Raw genomic sequence first — 18,714 nt, forward strand, 5'->3', positions numbered from 1 at the left:
TTACCTTCTGGACTAGACATCTTCTGATCAAGAAGTATCATAGTCAGAGGTTCTGATCCATCTTCACTCTAGACAAAAGTCCATGTTTAGATTTTTCATAATAAAATTAAATCTATCCTCTGCTAAGGGCTTTGTAAAGATATCTGCCCATTGATGGTCAGTATCAACAAACTTCAGAAGAAGTACGCCCTTCTGTGCATAATCTCTAATAAAGTGATACTTTACCTCAATGTGCTTTGCCCTTGAATGCAAGATAGGATTCTTACTCAATGAGATTGCAGCAGTGTTATCACAATAGATTGGGATATTGCTCTCAAGGATCTGATAATCCTCCAGCTGATGTTTCATCCAGAGCATCTGAGTGCTGCATATTGCTGCTGAGATATATTCTGCCTCTGCAGTTGATAGTGCAATGGTTGATTGCCTCTTGCTTGCCCATGAGACTAGATTGCTTCCCAGAAATTGACAATTTCCAGAAGTACTTTTTCTCTCTGTTCTATCTCCAGCATAATCAGCATCACAATAACCTGAAAGCTTATACTCTGATGTTTTCTTATACATCAAGCCAAGGTTAGTGGTGCCTTTCAGATACCTTAGGATCCTCTTAACAGCAGTTAAGTGGGTTTCCCTTGGATCTGATTGGAAACGAGCACATAAGTGAACACTAAATAATATGTCTGGCCTAGATGCAGTTAAGTATAGAAGTGAACCTATCATTCCACGATAGAGCTTCTGACATACTTTACCACTTTTATCTTCTTTCTCCAAAATGCATGTAGGATGCATTGGAGTCTTGGCCACTGTAGATTCCAGCATATTGAACTTCTTCAGAAGTTCTTTAGTGTACTTGCTCTGATGGATATATGTTCCTTCTGGTGTTTGATCAACTTGTATTCCCATAAAGTACTTTAATTCTCCCATCATACTCATCTCAAATTCAGCCTGCATCATCTCAGAAAATTCTTTGCATAGAGATTGATTAGCAGAACCAAATATAATATCATCAACATAAATTTGCACAATTAAGATATCATCTTTATAAGTCTTGCAAAAGAGAGTTGTATCTACTTTACCCCTTACAAACTCATTTTCCAGAAGGAATGAGCTAAGTCTCTCATACCATGCTCTGGGAGCTTGCTTCAGACCGTAGAGTGATTTCTTCAATTTGAACACATGGTCTGGTTTCTTCTCATCTTCAAAACCTGGGGGTTGATGAACATAGACTTCCTCTGAAATATAACCATTTAGGAAGGCACTCTTTACGTCCATCTGATGTAGAACTATGTTGTGATTTACTGAGAAGGAGATCAACAGTCTGATTGCCTCCAGTCTTGCTACCGGAGCAAATGTTTCAGTGTAGTCTATTCCTTCCTGCTGGCTGTAGCCTTGAGCAACTAGCCTTGCCTTGTTTCTGACTACATCTCCTTTCTCATTTAGCTTGTTTCTGAATACCCATTTCGTTCCAATAACATGGACATTCTCAGGCTTCTTCACTAAGCTCCAAACATCGTTCTTGGAGAATTGATTTAATTCTTCTTCCATGGCCAGAATCCAATCCTTGTCCTGAAGAGCTTCATCTATGGACTTGGGTTCAATTAAGGACACCAATCCTTTCAGACTCAGCAAGGTCTCTTCAGAGGGTCTGAAGGCAGATCTGGTTCTGACTGGTTCATCTTTGTTGCCCAGAATCAATTCCTTAGGGTGAGCTGCAGTGATTCTGCTCTTCTTCAGAGTTTGTGAGTTAGAGGGACCAGCTTCTTCCTCTGGTTCATCTTCCTCTGGCTCAACTTCCTCTGGAGCTTTGCCTTTGTCAGAAACATTAATGCTTAAATCTGCAAACTTTTCAACTAGCTTTGACTGGTCAGAGTCAAGCTTATCATCAAATCTAACATGAATAGATTCTTCAATAGTCTTGGCATCAGTATTATAAAATCTAAAACCTTTAGATCTATCAGAATAACCAAGTAATAGACACTTAGAAGACTTAGCATCAAATTTATGCAATTTATCCTTAGTATTGAGAACATAACAAACACAGCCAAAAGGATGAAAATAAGAAATGTTGGGTTTTATGTTCTTCCACAATTCATAAGGAGTCTTATTCAGAATTGGTCTCACAGAGATTCTGTTCTGAATGTAACATGCTGTATTTACTGCCTCTGCCCAAAAGTGCTTAGCCATGCCAGTTTCTTGGAGCATGGTTCTAGCCATCTCCTGAAGAGTTCTGTTCTTCCTCTCAACAACACCATTTTGTTGAGGAGTTCTGGGACAAGAGAAATCATGTGCAATTCCATAGGAATCAAACAGACTCTCAAACTTGTCATTCTCAAACTCTCCACCATGGTCACTTCGGACACGCACAATCCTACAAGCCTTCTCGTTTTGCACTTGAGCAATGAAGGTAGAGAACACAGCATGAGACTCATCCTTGCGGGTTAGAAACTTTACCCATGTCCAGCGGCTATAGTCATCAACGATAACCATCCCATATCTCTTGCCACCTATAGACTCAGTTTTCACTGGTCCAAAAAGGTCTATATGCAGAAGTTCCAACGGCCTTGAGGTTGAGACAACATTCTTTGCCTTGAAATGGACTTTTGTGAATTTGCCTTTCTGACATGCTTCACAAAGAGCGTCTGAAGCGAACATCAGATTGGGTAAGCCCCTGACAAGGTTTAGCTTGCTCAGCTGAGAAATCTTTCTCATACTGGCATGCCCTAACCGTCTATGCCATACCCACTGCTCTTCATTAACAGACAGAAGGCACTTCACATTCTGAGCCTCCAACTCAGATAATCTGATCTTATAAATGTTGTTCTTCCTCTTGCTGTTAAACAGAACAGAGCCATCGATCTGACTTACAGCCCGGCAGGACTTTTGATTGAATATAACATCATAACCCTTGTCAGCTAATTGACTTATAGACAATAAGTTATGTGTTAAGCCGTCTACCAATAAAACATTATCAATGCATGGACTACTATCTACACAAATAGTGCCAGTACCAATAATTTTACCCTTTTCATTTCCTCCGAAGCCAACTTCGCCTCCAGGCTTAAGTTTCAGCTCTCGGAACATACGCTTTTCTCCCGTCATGTGACGCGAGCATCCACTGTCCAGATACCATGATTGGTGTTTCAGTGGAGCTATCAAGGATATCTGCAACATAGATAATCTTGTCCTTAGGTACCCACTTTCTGGGTCCTCTTTTGTTAGTTACCCCAGAGGTTCTGATCACCTTGGGTGTCTCAACATAATATTTTAAAGGAATGTTTGCATGATATTTAGTCATAGAGAAAGATCCCTTTTTAAGAGGGTTTTTAGCAACTTTAGCAGGTACAGGATCAGGCAATATGGTACCAGAGGGAACAAAGCATTCATACAAGGATTTAGCTTTAGACACAGAAGGCTCATTTCTAATTGGTTTAGAATAGCCAATGCCATGCATTCCATTTCTGCTTACGCCATAGATCATTGAAGCCATTAAGCTTCTATCCACGCTTTTAGCTAGGAATCTTTGAAAAGACTTTTCATACTTAGATTCATTTCTACAATCAGAGGCATCACAGGCAACAATTTCTTCTAACTTAGCAATCTGGTTCTTAAGCACAGAGTTAGAATTTACCAAAGCATGATTTTCATTTTTCAAATCAGAAATAATTTTCTCATGTTCAGAAGGAGTCTTGGAAACAACAGATAAGTTCTTTTTCAACTTTTTATGCTTAGACAATAAAGAGTTATACTTATCCATGATATCAGACAAAGCATGTTTCAGTTCAGAGGTAGAGAAAGAAGAGAATACCTCATTTTCATCGTCTGAGTTAGGATCTCTTTCTGATTCTGAGTCAGAGTCAACAGCTTCCTTTGACTCTGCTCCTTTGTCTTTGACAATGGCCATGAGTCCTTGGACTTCACCATCAGAGTCAACATCCTCTGACTCTGATTCATCAAATGTCACCATCAGACTCTTCTTCGTCTTGAAGTGCTTCTTTGGCTTCTTGTCTTTCTTCAACTTTGGACAATCACTTTTGTAGTGCCCAGATTCTTTGCACTCAAAACATGTGACTTCCTTGATTGAAGACTTCTTCTGGCCTGAGGACTCATACTTTCCTTTTGCCTTTCCAGAGCCTTTGAACTTGCTCTGCCTGTGCTTCCAGATGCGATTGAGTCTCTTGGAGATCAGAGTCAGCTCATCTTCATCAGAATCTTCTGATGCTTCTTCAGATTCTTCTTCTTCAGCTTGAAGAGCTTTTGACTTCTCAACCTTAGCCTTTTCAGATTTGGATTTCAAGGCTATGGACTTTTTCCTCAGATCTTGCATCTCTGAGCGCTTCAGCTCATGGCATTTCAAAATCCTGATGAGTTCTTCTAAACTCATATTCTCAACGTCTCTTGTGAGCTCTATTGAAGTCACCAAAGGCATCCAACTTTCAGGAAGACACCTGATGACCCTTATGACATGATCTTTTATTGTGTAGCTCTTGTTGAGAGGTCGTATGCCAGCTACAAGCAATTGAAATCTGGAGAACATTTCTTCAATGGACTCATTTGGCTCCATGATGAAGGATTCATACTTTTGGATCAAAGACAATGCCTTTGATTCTTTGACTTTCTTGTTTCCTTCATGAGACATCTTCAGAGATTCAAAAATGTCTTTAGCAAACTCACGATCTGTAATCTTCTGGTACTCCTCATAGGAAATAGCACTTAGAAGAATTGCTCTTGCTTTGTGATGTTGTGAGTATAGCTTCTTTTGATCTGCAGTCATCTCTGACCTTGGGATCTTCTTGCCATCTGCATCAACTGGATGCTCATAGCCATCCACAATAATATCCCAGAGATCTGCATCGAAACCCAGAAAGAAACTTTCCAGTCTATCTTTCCAATATTCGAACCTTTGACCATCGAACATAGGAGGCTTTGCGTTGTAACCATCTCTTTGAGTTTCACTGGTGGTGGCAGCCATTGTTTTTCACACCGGCCCGGATCACTGAACACTGTTAGGTGTGGTAATCAGAACTTGCGCTCTGATACCAATTGAAGGTATGAAAAACGGTAGAAAGGGGGGGTTTGAATAACGTTTTCAGAACAAAACTTCCACCTTAAAGATTTTGACAAATCTTTCGAGAACTTAAGTGCTAAAGATAAGAGATAGAAAAGCACACAAGGATTTTATCCTGGTTCACTTGATAAATCACTCAAGCTACTCCAGTCCACCCGTTAAGGTGATTTCTTCCTTCTTAGAATGAAGGCAATCCACTAATCAGGTAAGAGTTACAACTGCACTTGAAACCTACAAGTGACTAACAATTACACTGACTTAGCTCACACTAAGATTCACTCTCTTAGTCTTCTCTAGGATCCGATCAACCTTGATCTCCTAAAGGAACTAAACAAACTGTTTATCAAAGGATTGTTTACAAGAGATTTGCTTCTAAAAAGCTAATAGTAAACACAATGAATTTCAGATGAAAGAAAGCTTAGAATATTTTGAATATGTCTTGCGCGTATATGTGTTTCTTTCTTTTTTTTCTTGTCTAGCCGCTTCTTTCAATCTTCAGCCTCTATATATACTCCAAGGATTAGGGTTGAGCGTTGCATGGGAAATGCTACCGTTGGAGGGCAGTTCTGGAAAATCCAGCTTCTGCTGTGGCTGAGAACGTTAGGTAGGTCGTCAGGAAGGTACACTTGCTTTTGTACTTGGATAGCGACTTGACCTTTTAACCTAGGAGACTTCTGATCAGGGGAATACTTCATATTGGAACTTGTGAAGCCGGTTGATCAGAGTCAGAGGGAAAGCACAGATCCTCTGACCATTGTATCTTCTGATTCTGAACTCAGAGGGAAGAACATGGCCTTCAGAGTTTCTTGCTTCTGGACTTCAGAGTTTCCACTATTCAGCTTCTGGATCTTCAGAGTCTTCTACACCATCAGAACATCTGAACCTTCAGTGTTTCTTGGTTATCAGAACTTCTGGATCTTCAGAGCTTCTAGCAACTGAGTCCACATCAGAGTTTGTATTGCTTCAGAACTTCTGAAGCTTTTCCACTGTTCATACTGAACATGGTGAATGCGAAAGCGTTGCTTGGGTTACCCTTTATACACAGTGCTTCTGATTTGTGTGAGATTGAGTTGAGGTCAGAGCCTGTAAATAGCACACTCAGAAAAACACGTTAGAGTACCACAATTGTTCACATCAAAAGGTTAACTTGTAATCATCAAAACATAGAGTTGTACTACTAGATCAAAACTTGATCTTACAGAACCGAAGATGAAATTAAGGAGATGAGGGAGTCTCTATTCAATAAGAAAAATGGGCTCCTGCCAGGTAGGCTTGCTGACATCTTTTTATTTCTCTCTTTAAATTAACATTACCTCCTTTAGATGTTAAATGTTAGTACTGAGGTATGATGTTCATAATTCTTTCACTACCTTTCATCCATTTATTTCACTTGCTTTACGTTTCCTTGGCTCTCATCGCTCACTTAGAAGACATAATTTGCTCTACAAACTCAATCCTACCAATTAGTATCTGGGTCTTCCTTTATTGAGTTTTCATTATCCTTTTGTCTGCGTTAGATAGCAATTGCTCCGCCAATCCACTCAACTTTGTTATGCTCAATGATAATTTACAAGTCATGCTTACAAGGTTTTATGGCAAGGAATCGGGATGGGAAGGAAACTAGAAGAGTTGTAGTGATTTTAAAATTTATTCTCAATTATAAATTCTTATATGTTGTATTTGATTTTCATCATTTTGTATGTATACTTTCAAAGTGTCTTTTTTTTTAAACTTATATATGTTTCTTCAACTTTGCAATATACTATCAAATTATTCAATTAAGAATCAAATAAAATGATGCTCCATTCTAATGATAAACAAAAAATAACACAACTTAATATAAACATTCTTAATGGAAATTTTGTTTGGCCTAATTCTATATGTTACAACTCTATAAATGGGTTCTGTAAGAAAGAAAGATTATTGGTTGCAGAAGGAGTGGTTGGTGAAATGGTTAAGGAGGGTTTTGAGCAAGTGATACGTCATATGCTACTTTAATATATGAATATGCTAGGTGGGGGAGTTTGAAGGATGTCTGCAATCAGGCTGTGTGATGAAATGGTGGAAAGAGGATTGTTTCCTAATATTTTTTACAATTCCTTTTATTATTTCTAAAATTATTAAAATTAACTTCAATTTAGAACAATATATTAATATTATTTTGTTATATTTTATGTTTTTATAATATTTGCACTTATAGACTTATAGTTGAAATATTTCACACACGTTTGAAAATTTTATTAACTTCTAAGTTTATTAAAAACCTAACAAATAACAAGTGAATAAACATTTTACTGTAAATTGTTTAAACATTTCAATTATTTTCGTGCAAAACATTTAAATTTAAATTGCTACATGGAAATTTACAATTTTATGAAATTGTTATTGATAATTTTTAAATTGTAAAAATTTATAATATTTTAAGTAATTTTAATAATAAATATTTATATTGTATACTCAAAATTATATAGAATAACTCCCCGTGTACGAGTCACTAAACTAGAAAAAATCAAATTAAAAAATACACTATTCAAATAAACCAAGAAAAAAATAACACAACTTAATAATTATAAATATCACACATGCATCACAAAAAAAAAATAACCAAGTTAAAAATATGAGGCTACAAACTGAAACATCAGATGCAGAGTTTGTTGATTGTTGAGCTAATTTTTTTTTTCATAGTGGATATTAAACATAGGAGATGAAAACAGGTAAGCAAAAAGAAGATGAGACTACTCTGGACATCCCTCGTGAATTTTTGATCCCAGATTCAGGTGATCCAATGATTTCTATAGTCCAGTCTACTTATCCATCTTTCCTTCAAAATTAAAAAGATCCACAATTTTTACAATAACGTGCTATTTTTGCTCATACTGATGAGATTGTTGATAATTGAATGAATAAATGATGTCATTGTTTCTCGGAGAAGATAAAATTTATTGCATTGCAGATGACATATGTTCATTAGACATCAAATTTGACAGCCAGATGATATCCATACAGTAGAATTTTTAACACAATAAACTCTTCAGGATTACCTAATCATCAATTAAGGCTCAAAATTGGAGCTCCAATAATGCTTCTAAGAAACCTCGACCAATCAACTGGATTGTGTAATGGTACACATCTGATTATTACTCGAATGAGGACATATATTTTGGAAGTAAAGGTTATATTTGGAACAAATGTCGGACAAAGAGTGCCGATGACAAAATTAACATCAACTCCATCAGATAGGAGAATTCCTTTCAAATTTCAAAGGAGACAATTTCCTATAGCACTCTATTTTGCCATGACAATAAATATAAGACAAGGACAATCATTATAATGTGTGGTTATATTTGCAAAATCAGTGTTTTCACATTGTCAACTATATGTAGCATTCTCTAGAGTCACGCATCGTAAAGGATAAAAAAATCCTCATTTGTGATAGTAATTACAACAATTCTCATAGTACTACAAATGTAGTCTTTTTACATGAAATGTGGACTGATCCGTTCTTAGTTTTATTCTCAATTATTCCAATTGAAAAAAAGAAAAATTAATTTAGTGTCTAGCACATACATGTTACTTCAACTCTCTACAATAAACTATTTAATACATAAAAAATAACTATCAATCAAGCATTTAGGAAAACAATGACAATAAACAAAAAATAGCAACTCAAAAAACTAAAAGCAAACATTCAATACAAAAAACTTAAAAATTTATAATTTCTTATATATAACTTTTTCTTTTAATCCATAAAATATATTTAAAAATATGACACAAAAAATTATGAATATCCCCGTGCATCGCACGGGTAAAAGTACTAGTAAACCTTATAATTTGGCAGTAAAAGGGAGTTAGGAGTTTTTAATTCTAGTAAAAACGTGTTAAATTTTAACTCATTCTTTCATAAAATCAAGTGTGAGTGGCAAGCAAACCTCTCCATTTTTTGTTTTTGTTTTTTGGTCATTTATAATATTAAAGATTGCAAAGGGCCGAGATTGATTGGGCCAGTACAATTATAAACGTTGTTGCCATGACCATTAGACTTGGTCTTTTTTTTAATTTGTTGAAATAGACTTGGTCTTTCGTTGTTGAACTTTGCTCTTTTTATTGTTTGTAGTGTCATGTTGACAAAAAATTGAAATAATCTAAAGTATTGTTTAACAGCCTTATTGACCCAAAAAACAAAACGGCCCTAAAACAATATGGTTTGCACTTTCTACTAACTCTAATAATTATTTCTTCTTCAATTTATTGACTTGAGCATCAAAGTACATTTGTAGGTGCTCATCCCCGATGCCACCTAATTGTTAGAACATAAGAAGATGAAGTCCTTCCAAAGAGGAACAATCAAAAGAAGAAACCATTCATCATTCTCATATTACTCTATTCAGACAACTTCTTATAAGAATAACTACTAAGCTAATTAAAATATGAAAATTAAAATAACTATTAGATAAAAAAATAAAATCTATTGTAATTAAATCATAGTCTAGTTATTATTGAAATCGGGTATGGTTGATATTTATCCTTGCAAATTGCATACCAGTTTAATTGGAAGGTCATAGATCGTGTAATGTGAATAATGTGGAGCAAGTTGCTGGTATGACTTCCTCTACATTATTTACATACACGGTCTTTGGCCTTCCTATTATACTACTACACAATCAAGTTTCTACAATAGTAAATGTCGACCATCGTGAATTTAATACACTACAGGAAAAAGCGTTTTTACCGGCAATAAATATTATCTTTAGCGGCAATAAAAATGACCGCTAAAGGTATTACCGGCTGTCACACTTGAGCTGCTATATCGGGGGTCGGTAAAAGCTTTACCAGCCTTTGTTACGGGCGCCGGTAAAGACCATAAGAATTGCCGGGAAATATTATCAGTTTTTAGCAGCAATAATTGCCGGCTTTAGTTATTGCCACTATGACATAATTTTATTGTCTCATTCAACCCACTTCACTGGCTGTAGTTATTGCCGCTAAAGGTATGTTGGATATTTGTCCCATTTGACAAATTTCACACAGTTTTCTAAGGTTCTTATAGTTATCACAAGCTTGATTTCTTATAGATAGACAACATACAATATATCAAGATCTCATTTCATTGGCATTTTCTATTATTATGGAAATAAAATTTTAATTGAATTTTTTTACAAATAAACCATTGTAGGTCTTAAATCCCTACTAAAATATCAAGTACATCTAAGTGATACAGCTCATGAGTTTTTTTTCCCCGAAAAGAGAAGAATGTATTTAAAAAGACTAGTCTGAGAACAACCTACTCAGAGATAGGTAAAAAAAGGAAACATACAAGAAAAACAAGGAGGATACAAAGGGAAACAATAAGTTCAGAGGCAAAAATTAAGCAAAACAAAGCAGCACACATCATAGAAATCAGGATCATGACCCGTCCTCATCTTGTGAGATTCCACTCCAGCAACATCAAACAAGCCTAAAAGCAAATCAACACACATCACAAAAATCAGCACCTGCACAAGCCAAGAACCAGAAATAATGAGTTATCAGTCAGCGTAACGACACAACCAAATCAGAAATTTAACACTCAATCAAAACACCCTTAAATATCAGGAATAGCAGCGGGGGTTTATGTACGGACAACTCTTATTTAAAGAGAATTAGAGTCTTCCCCATATCAAATAAATAACCTTGTTTTTTTAGAAAAGGTTCTGGTGGATCATACCAGTAAATTGCAGCAGTCATTTTTATACATCAGACCCAACACAACAAATTTGTTTCAGAAATTTCCTAAAATATCAAACGGGGAAGGCCACTATCCCCACCCCACTAATGTCAAATCTCTACTTAATAGAAAAACGAAACTCGCTACCTTCACATCAGTAACTAAACAGTGTGTTCATGAGGCCCCTGTGCATATGGCAGCAAATAGAACTTGTCAACTTGCCAGACCAACATGCCCCTCAATACTTGGACATGGATCAGCTCAGAGATTGCATTATAGCCATGAGTTACCTCGACTCATTACCAATGCATGAATAAGTTCCACTGAATCAAAAATAAACCTGGCAAATAGCTATGTCTTCTGTCTTACCAAAACCCCATGAATCAATTTTATATCCCTTTGAAACAGTATAATTTGTAACAGAAAAATAACATCAGGCTTGCTACAAGTGATATTGCTAATAAAAATGAATTGCTGCTTACAGAACAGTTGAGTACTATCAGCTTGACTAATTTAAAATCATATGAACATGCAAAGTCTAATTACAGACCTTGGATTGCCTTGGCAAGGAAAGGATTAGACAAGTCCTGAAAAACAATTCCAGAGGAAATAAATGTAGTCAGTAGTCACACTTATCATGAGGCCACAAATCACCAGCGACTATGAACACCTTCAGAAAATGCTTATAGTACTAGCATACTAGTTAAAATGAATAAAGCAATGAAAAGGTACACTTTTTTTTAAGTATTACCTGTTATTCGGAATCACTACCATATTCATTTTCATTTCCTTCATCATTGTCAGCTTCATCTCCACTAGAAGAAGAGTTTTCAATTTCTACACCATCCACATCATTTCTTACCCAATCAATGTGGTCATCTTCTGATTGACAAATATTTTCTACCATCATAGTATCATTTTGCAATGATGCCGAAAATTGCATCTTGTGTACTTCTCCCATATCAAAAGTATCTCGAGGTTTCATTAGCCTAGGTACAAACCAATGATGATCATGAGGATCTTGCACAAATATCACTTGTTGGGCTTGGTTTGCAAATACAAAAGGTTCATGACTTTCACGATCTCCAGAATGTATTAGGTGAGAGAAGTTCACAAGTGTAAAACCCCATTCATCTACTTTAAGACCTCTACCTCGGGTTACATCAACCCAATCACATTTAAATAAGACAACCTTAAATTCTTCAAAGTAATCTAACTCTATTATATCACTCAATCTTCCATAATAGACTACATTTGCTGACTTTGGAGCATTATCACTTGTACTTGCATAACTTTCTGTCTTAGAAACAACCATGACGCCACTATTTTGCGTCTTCCTGAACTCTTCATATTTTTTTGTTCTAAATCGATACCCATTATTTACATCAAATGCTTTGAATCTTCTTGCTATGTAGCTTGGTCCTTGTGCAAGGGCTTTTAGGTCTTTTGAGATATCAAATGTAGACTCTAAATCATTAACCTAAACATTAAGGATTAAACAATTATCAAAGACAATCTAAGCACTATATATGTTTAACATTAGATACTTCCTAGTACTTACTTGATCTTTGAACCATTCATGAAATGAATCAAAATGCAAGCGATCAAGTTGATGTTGTGTAAGGCGACGCTTACGATATGATCTCTTGATGTCATTAATGTGTTCCCTGCACATGTAAATAATATGAATTAATAATGATTTTAATTGAGTTATATATAGTCAGTAAAATAAAGATTGACCATTTACCTTTTATAATTTTCAACCACATTAGATTCACAGTTGAAAAGCACATATCGATGTGCTTGCACCCATGTTTTATCATCCATTAAAAATGCTTCTACTTTTCCATATGGATTCCCTACATTAGGGAAAAGACTTCCTTCTTTATCAAAGGAATAATCAATCTCACTCTCATTTTTTCTTGACCAATAAGACCTTGAATGTCCACCTTCCATATAACGAGAGCAAAATGTCACACTCATTTGCAAGATATCCTTCTGCAATTGAACCTTCTGGGCATGCACGATTACCAATCCATGATTTTAAAGTACCTAAGTACCTGCGACATAAATTAAGGTTACTAATATACTATTTCATTAATTAAATACAACTTATGATATTCAAAAAGACTAATGTGATTCTTCATACCTCTCAATAGGGTACATCCAACGATAATGTACCGGCCCTGCAGTTTTAGCCTCAGTTGCTAGGTGGAAAACCAAATGTACCATGACTGTAAAAAATGATGGGAGGAAGACTTTCTCCAAACTGCATAATGTTATTGCAATTTTTTCTTCAAGTAACTCTAACTCTTTCATTTTAAGCACTTTGCTACAAAGCATTCGAAAGAACATGCATAGTTCAAGTAAAACAGAACTGGCCTTTTTATCTAATGTTCCTCGCAAAGCAATAGGCAGCAGTTCTTGCATTATAACATGGAAATCATGAGTTTTTAACCCTGACATTTTGCCTTTACGAATGCAACGTGAAATATTAGAAGCATAACCATGGGGAAACTTGGCATTTTCTAATACTTCATATACCAACTTTTTTTCCATTGAGGACATTGTAAATAAAGTAGGAGGTAGATATGTCTTCCCATTAGTACGTTTTTTAGGCCATAAGCTTGACCTTATGTTCATATCTTTCAAGTCTTTTCGTGCCTCCAAGTTGTCCTTTGACTTTCTACCAAGACCCAACAATGTAGAAATAACATTATCACACACATTTTTTTCTGTGTGCATCACATCGATGTTATGGCGCACCAAGTTATACTTCCAATAAGGCAAATTGAAAAAAATACTCCTCTTTTTCCATGTGCCTTTTATCACCCAGTCACTTTGGGACGACGCAGCTTAGTAAGTGTGAACTTTATGTTTCTAACTTGATGTAAGACCAATGACCCTGATGTTGGAGAAGGTGCAACTCTTGATTCTTTTGTCCCATCAAATGACTTTGCATCAGTTCGAAACTTATGACTTGGCTTTAGGAAACGCCGATGTCCCATATAGCAAAACTTTTGACCATGTTTGAGCCATCTAGATTGAGTGTTTATGTTGCAAGAAGGACATGCAAATCGACCATGTGTGGACCATCCAGATAAATTACTATATGCTGGAAAATCATTTATAGTCCATAAAAGAGCTGCTCGCATTTGGAAGGTTTCCTTAGTGAAGGCATCATAAGTTTCCATCCCCACATCCCACAATTCTTTCAACTCTTCTATCAAAGGCTCCAAAAATACATCAATGTTATTTCCAGGTCCCTCTGGTCCCGGAATGAGTAATGACAGAATGAAATTGTCTTGCTTCATGCACAACCATGGTGGAAGATTATACGGAACTAAAATAACTGGCCATGTACTATGAAAAACTTTCATTGAACTATATGGATTAAAGCCATCACTAGCTAATCCCAAGCGGACATTACGAGAATCCTTAGCAAATTCCTGATGTTGGTCATCAAATTTTTTCCAGGCTTCAGAATCTGCAGGATGCCGTAAATCCCCATCTTTATTGCGCCCCTTATCATGCCATCTCATCAGTCTAGAAGTTTCTGAAGACATAAACAATCTCTGCAACCTTGACTTTAGAGGGAAATATCTTAGGACCTTGGCAGGAACTTTTTTCTCATCATTTTTCCATCTAGAAGCCCCACATTTTATGCATTTATTAACATTCTTATCCGCCAATTCATTCCTGAAAAGCATGCAATCATTTGGACAAGCATGGATTTTTTCATACTTTAAGCCCAACCTCCCAACTATTTTTTTGGTCTCATAATGAGAAGAAGGTAACTTTTCTCCCTCAGGCAATGCATCTTTCAATAGCCCAAGCAAAGCATCAAAAGACTCATTTGTCCATTTGAACAATCTTTTTATATGGTAAAGATGTAAAACAAAAGAAAGTTTGCTGAATTTCTTGCAACCACTGTACAGTTCTTCATTTGCATCTTTCATTAACTGTTCAAACTTCTCCACCTCTGGATGAGATTGATTTCTTGATGTATGAGTAAGATTTTCATCCAAGTTTGACTCAATATCACCTCCATCACTAATGTTATTACCCATGGATTGATTAAAGCCTTCAAAAGCATCATGTATCAACCCTACCATATCATCACCTCTAAAAGCTTCTTCTCTACAATTAGTTTCCTCTTTGCGATTTAGCACATTAATTGACTCCCCATGACAAAACCAAGTGTCATATGATGGTATAATACCATTAACCACTAGGTGTTCATAAGCCATTGCTCGATTAACTACATAGTGTAGCACACATTTCTTACAAGGGCATGGAATTGTTTCTCCATTGCTCTCCCGAAATGCATGGTCTAAAAATGATTCCACTCCATCTAAATATTCTTTACTAACTCTATCATAGCCCATCCACATTCTACTTCTAGGATTGTCCATGATATGTCTGTCAAGAAGCAAGGGAGCATTCATGTTCTAAAGTTTATATTACAAGAGAAATTACATGTAAAATACTAAATTAAACTTGAGTCAAGCAAGAGAGCATTCAAGTTATACATACATATTTAACTATATTGGGTCATGAACAAACAAACCAAGTATCAATAAGTTTTAGATTAGCTTGACTATTGCATAGCCCATCATTCAAGTTCACATTCATCATTAATCAAACATCATGCTTAGGGGTATAGAACTAACCTTCTCTTCTAAAAGTCCAGAAGATTCCAAATTACTACTTTTATCTGGCTGTGGGAAAGAATAGGAAGCAATAGACTTGGTTGTGGTGTATTAAGATTAAGCTCTAATGGACTGTTCCTGATGGTGTTCTATCTAGCGAATCACCTGCAGATCATATTCTGTCAGGCAGTAATGAACATAAAAATGCACCTAAAATGATAGCATTGAAATTGAATAAATGGAATAAAGCAGCAACAACTTAGGAAAATTGATTATAAGCTTCCTACTATTCCTATCCTGTTTACAGTGCCATTTCTAAGCATGGCAAGTTGTTATATGAAACCATCACACCCCACTCCTTTTTTGCCCCGTTCACAAAGATCCAAGCATGGACAATATCATTTGGCGATTGGTTTAAAAAAATGCATTTAAAAGAACCATGCCTAGTAAGAAGTAAGAACTGAGGTTGAACATACATCATACATAATTTATCAGAGTTGCAACCATGATTAAGCAGTAGCTTACACTATAAGGTCAGTACTCACATTAATCATTATCTGCAAGACAATTCCATTTACAAAGATTAGACAACTAACCTGCAACCAATACAAAGAGAATCACCCTACAAGACCACAAGTATGCAGTGGCCTCATCATAGCCTTTATCATTAAGGACCTACATAACAAGAGTATGTAGTTAGAACTTAGAAGAGTGACTAGAAAATATATGATGTAGCATGACAGGGCCCTCACAAACTTGCAGCCAACCACAAATTTCCTCCCTGAAAGTATCCTGCCAAAGTTAAAGGTTTAACTTGCAGCCAACCACAAAGCAGTTATAATTAGGAGAACAATTAGTGGTCGGAAAGCGATTAAATTAGCATTTTTATCTTGCCAGCAACCTCCATTTCTTTCATGAAACTCGTTAGTCTTAATATCTGTCAAAGTTAGTATGTAAAGTTCAGTATACCACTCTTACAAACGATTTTTAGAACTCAAAGACTGTACCAAAAGTGCAGTTCACTATTTTAATATTCAGCAATATTTACTTACTACACTTTTGCATTCAATAGTGCCACTGTCTTTCTTTTTGGAATGGCTTAAATTTTAGGCCAAGTTGCATTATGGAAGCAGATAACATTGATAATGCTTTACATACCTTTTGAATTGACTTAAATTTTTTTAGTTGGGTTGGCCATAAATTTGACATCATGCAAGTTAACATGGCCTTGAAAACTTTGCTTTCCATTTGGTATTTCTAGTGGGGTTGTGCAATTCAATATGTAGTTTTCATATGCTTGCCAACCAAACAGAATGAATTGAAATATGCTAATATCTATGATGGCACACTCAGCAGTTGGCTTCAAATGACTTTTAGTACTCAGCTTTCATTACCAAAAAGCTCTATGCAGCAAAAAGGTTACTTAACGGTATCTGAACTGTTGATCTCAGTACAGTTCACACCAACCTATATTACCCTAGCTAGCTTAACAAAAATAATGCAAACCGCGCCAGACAAAGGCTAGTAAAAAGGCTAAAATGCAGACAAAGGCTAAAATGTTAGTCTTGAAATCACTAAAAGGAACCCTTAGCCCAAATTTATAAAAGAGGAATTACCACCCAAGCTTGCAGAGGCTAAAAGAGATGCATACTTCTGATGACCCATTATGAACGAATAACTAGAATTCAAATCAGACAAATCAGTAGAAGAGCATTTGCTATGAACAAATTCATGAGAATCAAAACGCATTAAGCTTCTACACATGTTAAATTTCTCACAGATAATCAAGTAAAAGCAATGGATCAAAAAACATGTTAAATTTCTCACCGATAATCCCCAAATCGTTGATCAACATAGCTTGAACATATAATCCCACAGCTTCACTTCACACTGTTTCAGATTCAGTTCAAAACTCAAAACCCTAGCTCAGAATGAGAAGAAAAATCACAGCCTAACAATGTTGTGGAGAGAATCAAAGCTTCGAGTGGAGATTCCAGATCGAGAAAGGGAGAGAACCTTCGTGCGATCTCCTTGTCGTTCTCGCCTTCACACGAACAGGTTTCAGGGGACGGTGGTGGCTTCGGTGAGAGAGGGGACGGTGGTGGCTTCGGTGAGAGGGGACAGTGGTGGCTTCGAGTGGAAATGTGAGCTATTCATTCTGCTCGTGAGAGTGGGTCTTTCATTGGTGGCTTTAGTCCCCAATTACCGTTAAACATGAGATTATTACCGACTACTCATTGTTAAGCACAAATTTTTTTATTTTTTTATTAAAGTAGCGGCAATAGTGTTATTGCCTCAAAAAAAAGTGTCGCTAAAAGTGTTTTTTCTTGTAGTGATAATAACTAGAATATCATTTTATTAAAAAAAATTATATGATAGTTATCCTGATTTTCATATTTTAATTAGAAGTGTTTGGTATAAACAACATGTAAGAGTGTTTTCTTTACAACTCATTTAGAGTAAAAACGATGTGGAGAGTGGAGAGAGATAAGAAGAAAAAGAGAGAAATTAAATGGGAAAAAAAGATATTATAGACACAAAATTAAGTGAAAGTGAATTGAATCAAAGTTGCATATAAACTGATATGAAGTTGATGCACTTAGGGTAAGGCACAACTGCACAAGGCGTAAAAAATTAAAATATTTTGTAATTAAATCATGTCCTAGTTCTTATTAAACTCACCTATGATTTTTAGAAAAAAAAAAATTTATTCAGGCAAATTGCGTACCAATATAATTGGAAGGTCATAGCCCTGTGAATTATATATGAATATGAACTATAAATAATGTAAAAGATATTACATATTTGACAAAAAAAATGTTACATAAGGTTTGGTTCTCTTTTGTTTCTGTTTCTTTTTTTTCCTTTTCTTTTTTATTCGGGTCTAGCATCCCTTGTGCTAATTTTGAATGTAAATCTTTTACTTATCTTAAAAAAACATAAGGTTTGGTAATCAATGAAACGATTCAAAGGAACGAGAGATAAAGGAGAGGAGAGCGGATGTTTGAGATACAGATGATGAAGAATGGTAAAGTAAAGTGAGAAGAAGACTGGTCACCCATGGAGAGAGAAAGAAAGAATATCATAAATGTGAAGAGAGAGAAATATGAGTTTTAAATTTAAATAAAGTTTGAGTAAAATTACCAAAACCCCACCGTAACTTTACTATTTTAAAAAGAATAAGTGAAGATATGTTTGTCTAAAATAAAAAGGTGTAGAGTGCTATAATACTCCTTCTAAAAATGTAGTGAGAGTATTGTAATAAATCATATATATATATATATGTGTGTGTGTGT

The 18,714-nt window shown here is 35.7% G+C and overlaps 1 protein-coding gene across 5 annotated transcripts; it reads right to left on the reverse strand.

Moving 5' to 3' along the window:
* Positions 1 to 10,151: 10,151 nt before the first annotated feature.
* On the reverse strand, positions 10,152 to 17,682 carry LOC130745771 (uncharacterized). Of its 5 annotated transcripts, none has more exons than XR_009021874.1 (10): positions 17,435 to 17,682; positions 17,246 to 17,308; positions 16,015 to 16,210; positions 15,440 to 15,583; positions 12,916 to 15,188; positions 12,514 to 12,826; positions 12,328 to 12,433; positions 11,518 to 12,246; positions 11,317 to 11,353; positions 10,152 to 10,554 (listed from the first exon to the last, which is right to left on the reverse strand). XR_009021874.1 is itself a non-coding variant. In XM_057598162.1 (9 exons), the coding sequence occupies exons 5-7, from the start codon at positions 12,747 to 12,749 to the stop codon at positions 11,521 to 11,523; spliced, it is 1,068 nt and encodes a 355-aa protein (XP_057454145.1). In that variant the 5' UTR covers positions 12,750 to 12,826; positions 12,916 to 13,035; positions 15,440 to 15,583; positions 16,015 to 16,093; positions 17,246 to 17,643; the 3' UTR covers positions 10,152 to 10,554; positions 11,317 to 11,353; positions 11,518 to 11,520. The 5 variants fall into 5 exon arrangements, 2 of the variants coding, with proteins under 2 accessions (XP_057454145.1, XP_057454141.1); XR_009021873.1 differs by having other exon boundaries at positions 16,015 to 16,093; positions 17,435 to 17,680; XR_009021872.1 differs by having other exon boundaries at positions 11,518 to 11,755; positions 16,015 to 16,093; positions 17,246 to 17,668.
* Between the last annotated feature and the right edge of the window lie 1,032 nt (positions 17,683 to 18,714).

The sequence above is a fragment of the Lotus japonicus genome, chromosome 1 (genome assembly GCF_012489685.1).
Source record: "Lotus japonicus ecotype B-129 chromosome 1, LjGifu_v1.2".
Lineage (NCBI taxonomy): Eukaryota > Viridiplantae > Streptophyta > Magnoliopsida > Fabales > Fabaceae > Lotus > Lotus japonicus.

Coding starts and splice junctions, on each gene's coding strand:
- LOC130745771 (XM_057598162.1), bottom strand. CDS start 12,749: ATGAGTGTGACATTTTGCTCTCGTTATATGGAAGGTGGACATTCAAGG. Junction 12,434..12,513: donor GTGGTTGAAAATTATAAAAG/GTAAATGGTCAA, acceptor TTACATGTGCAG/GGAACACATTAATGACATCA. Junction 12,247..12,327: donor ATGAATGGTTCAAAGATCAA/GTAAGTACTAGG, acceptor CTTAATGTTTAG/GTTAATGATTTAGAGTCTAC.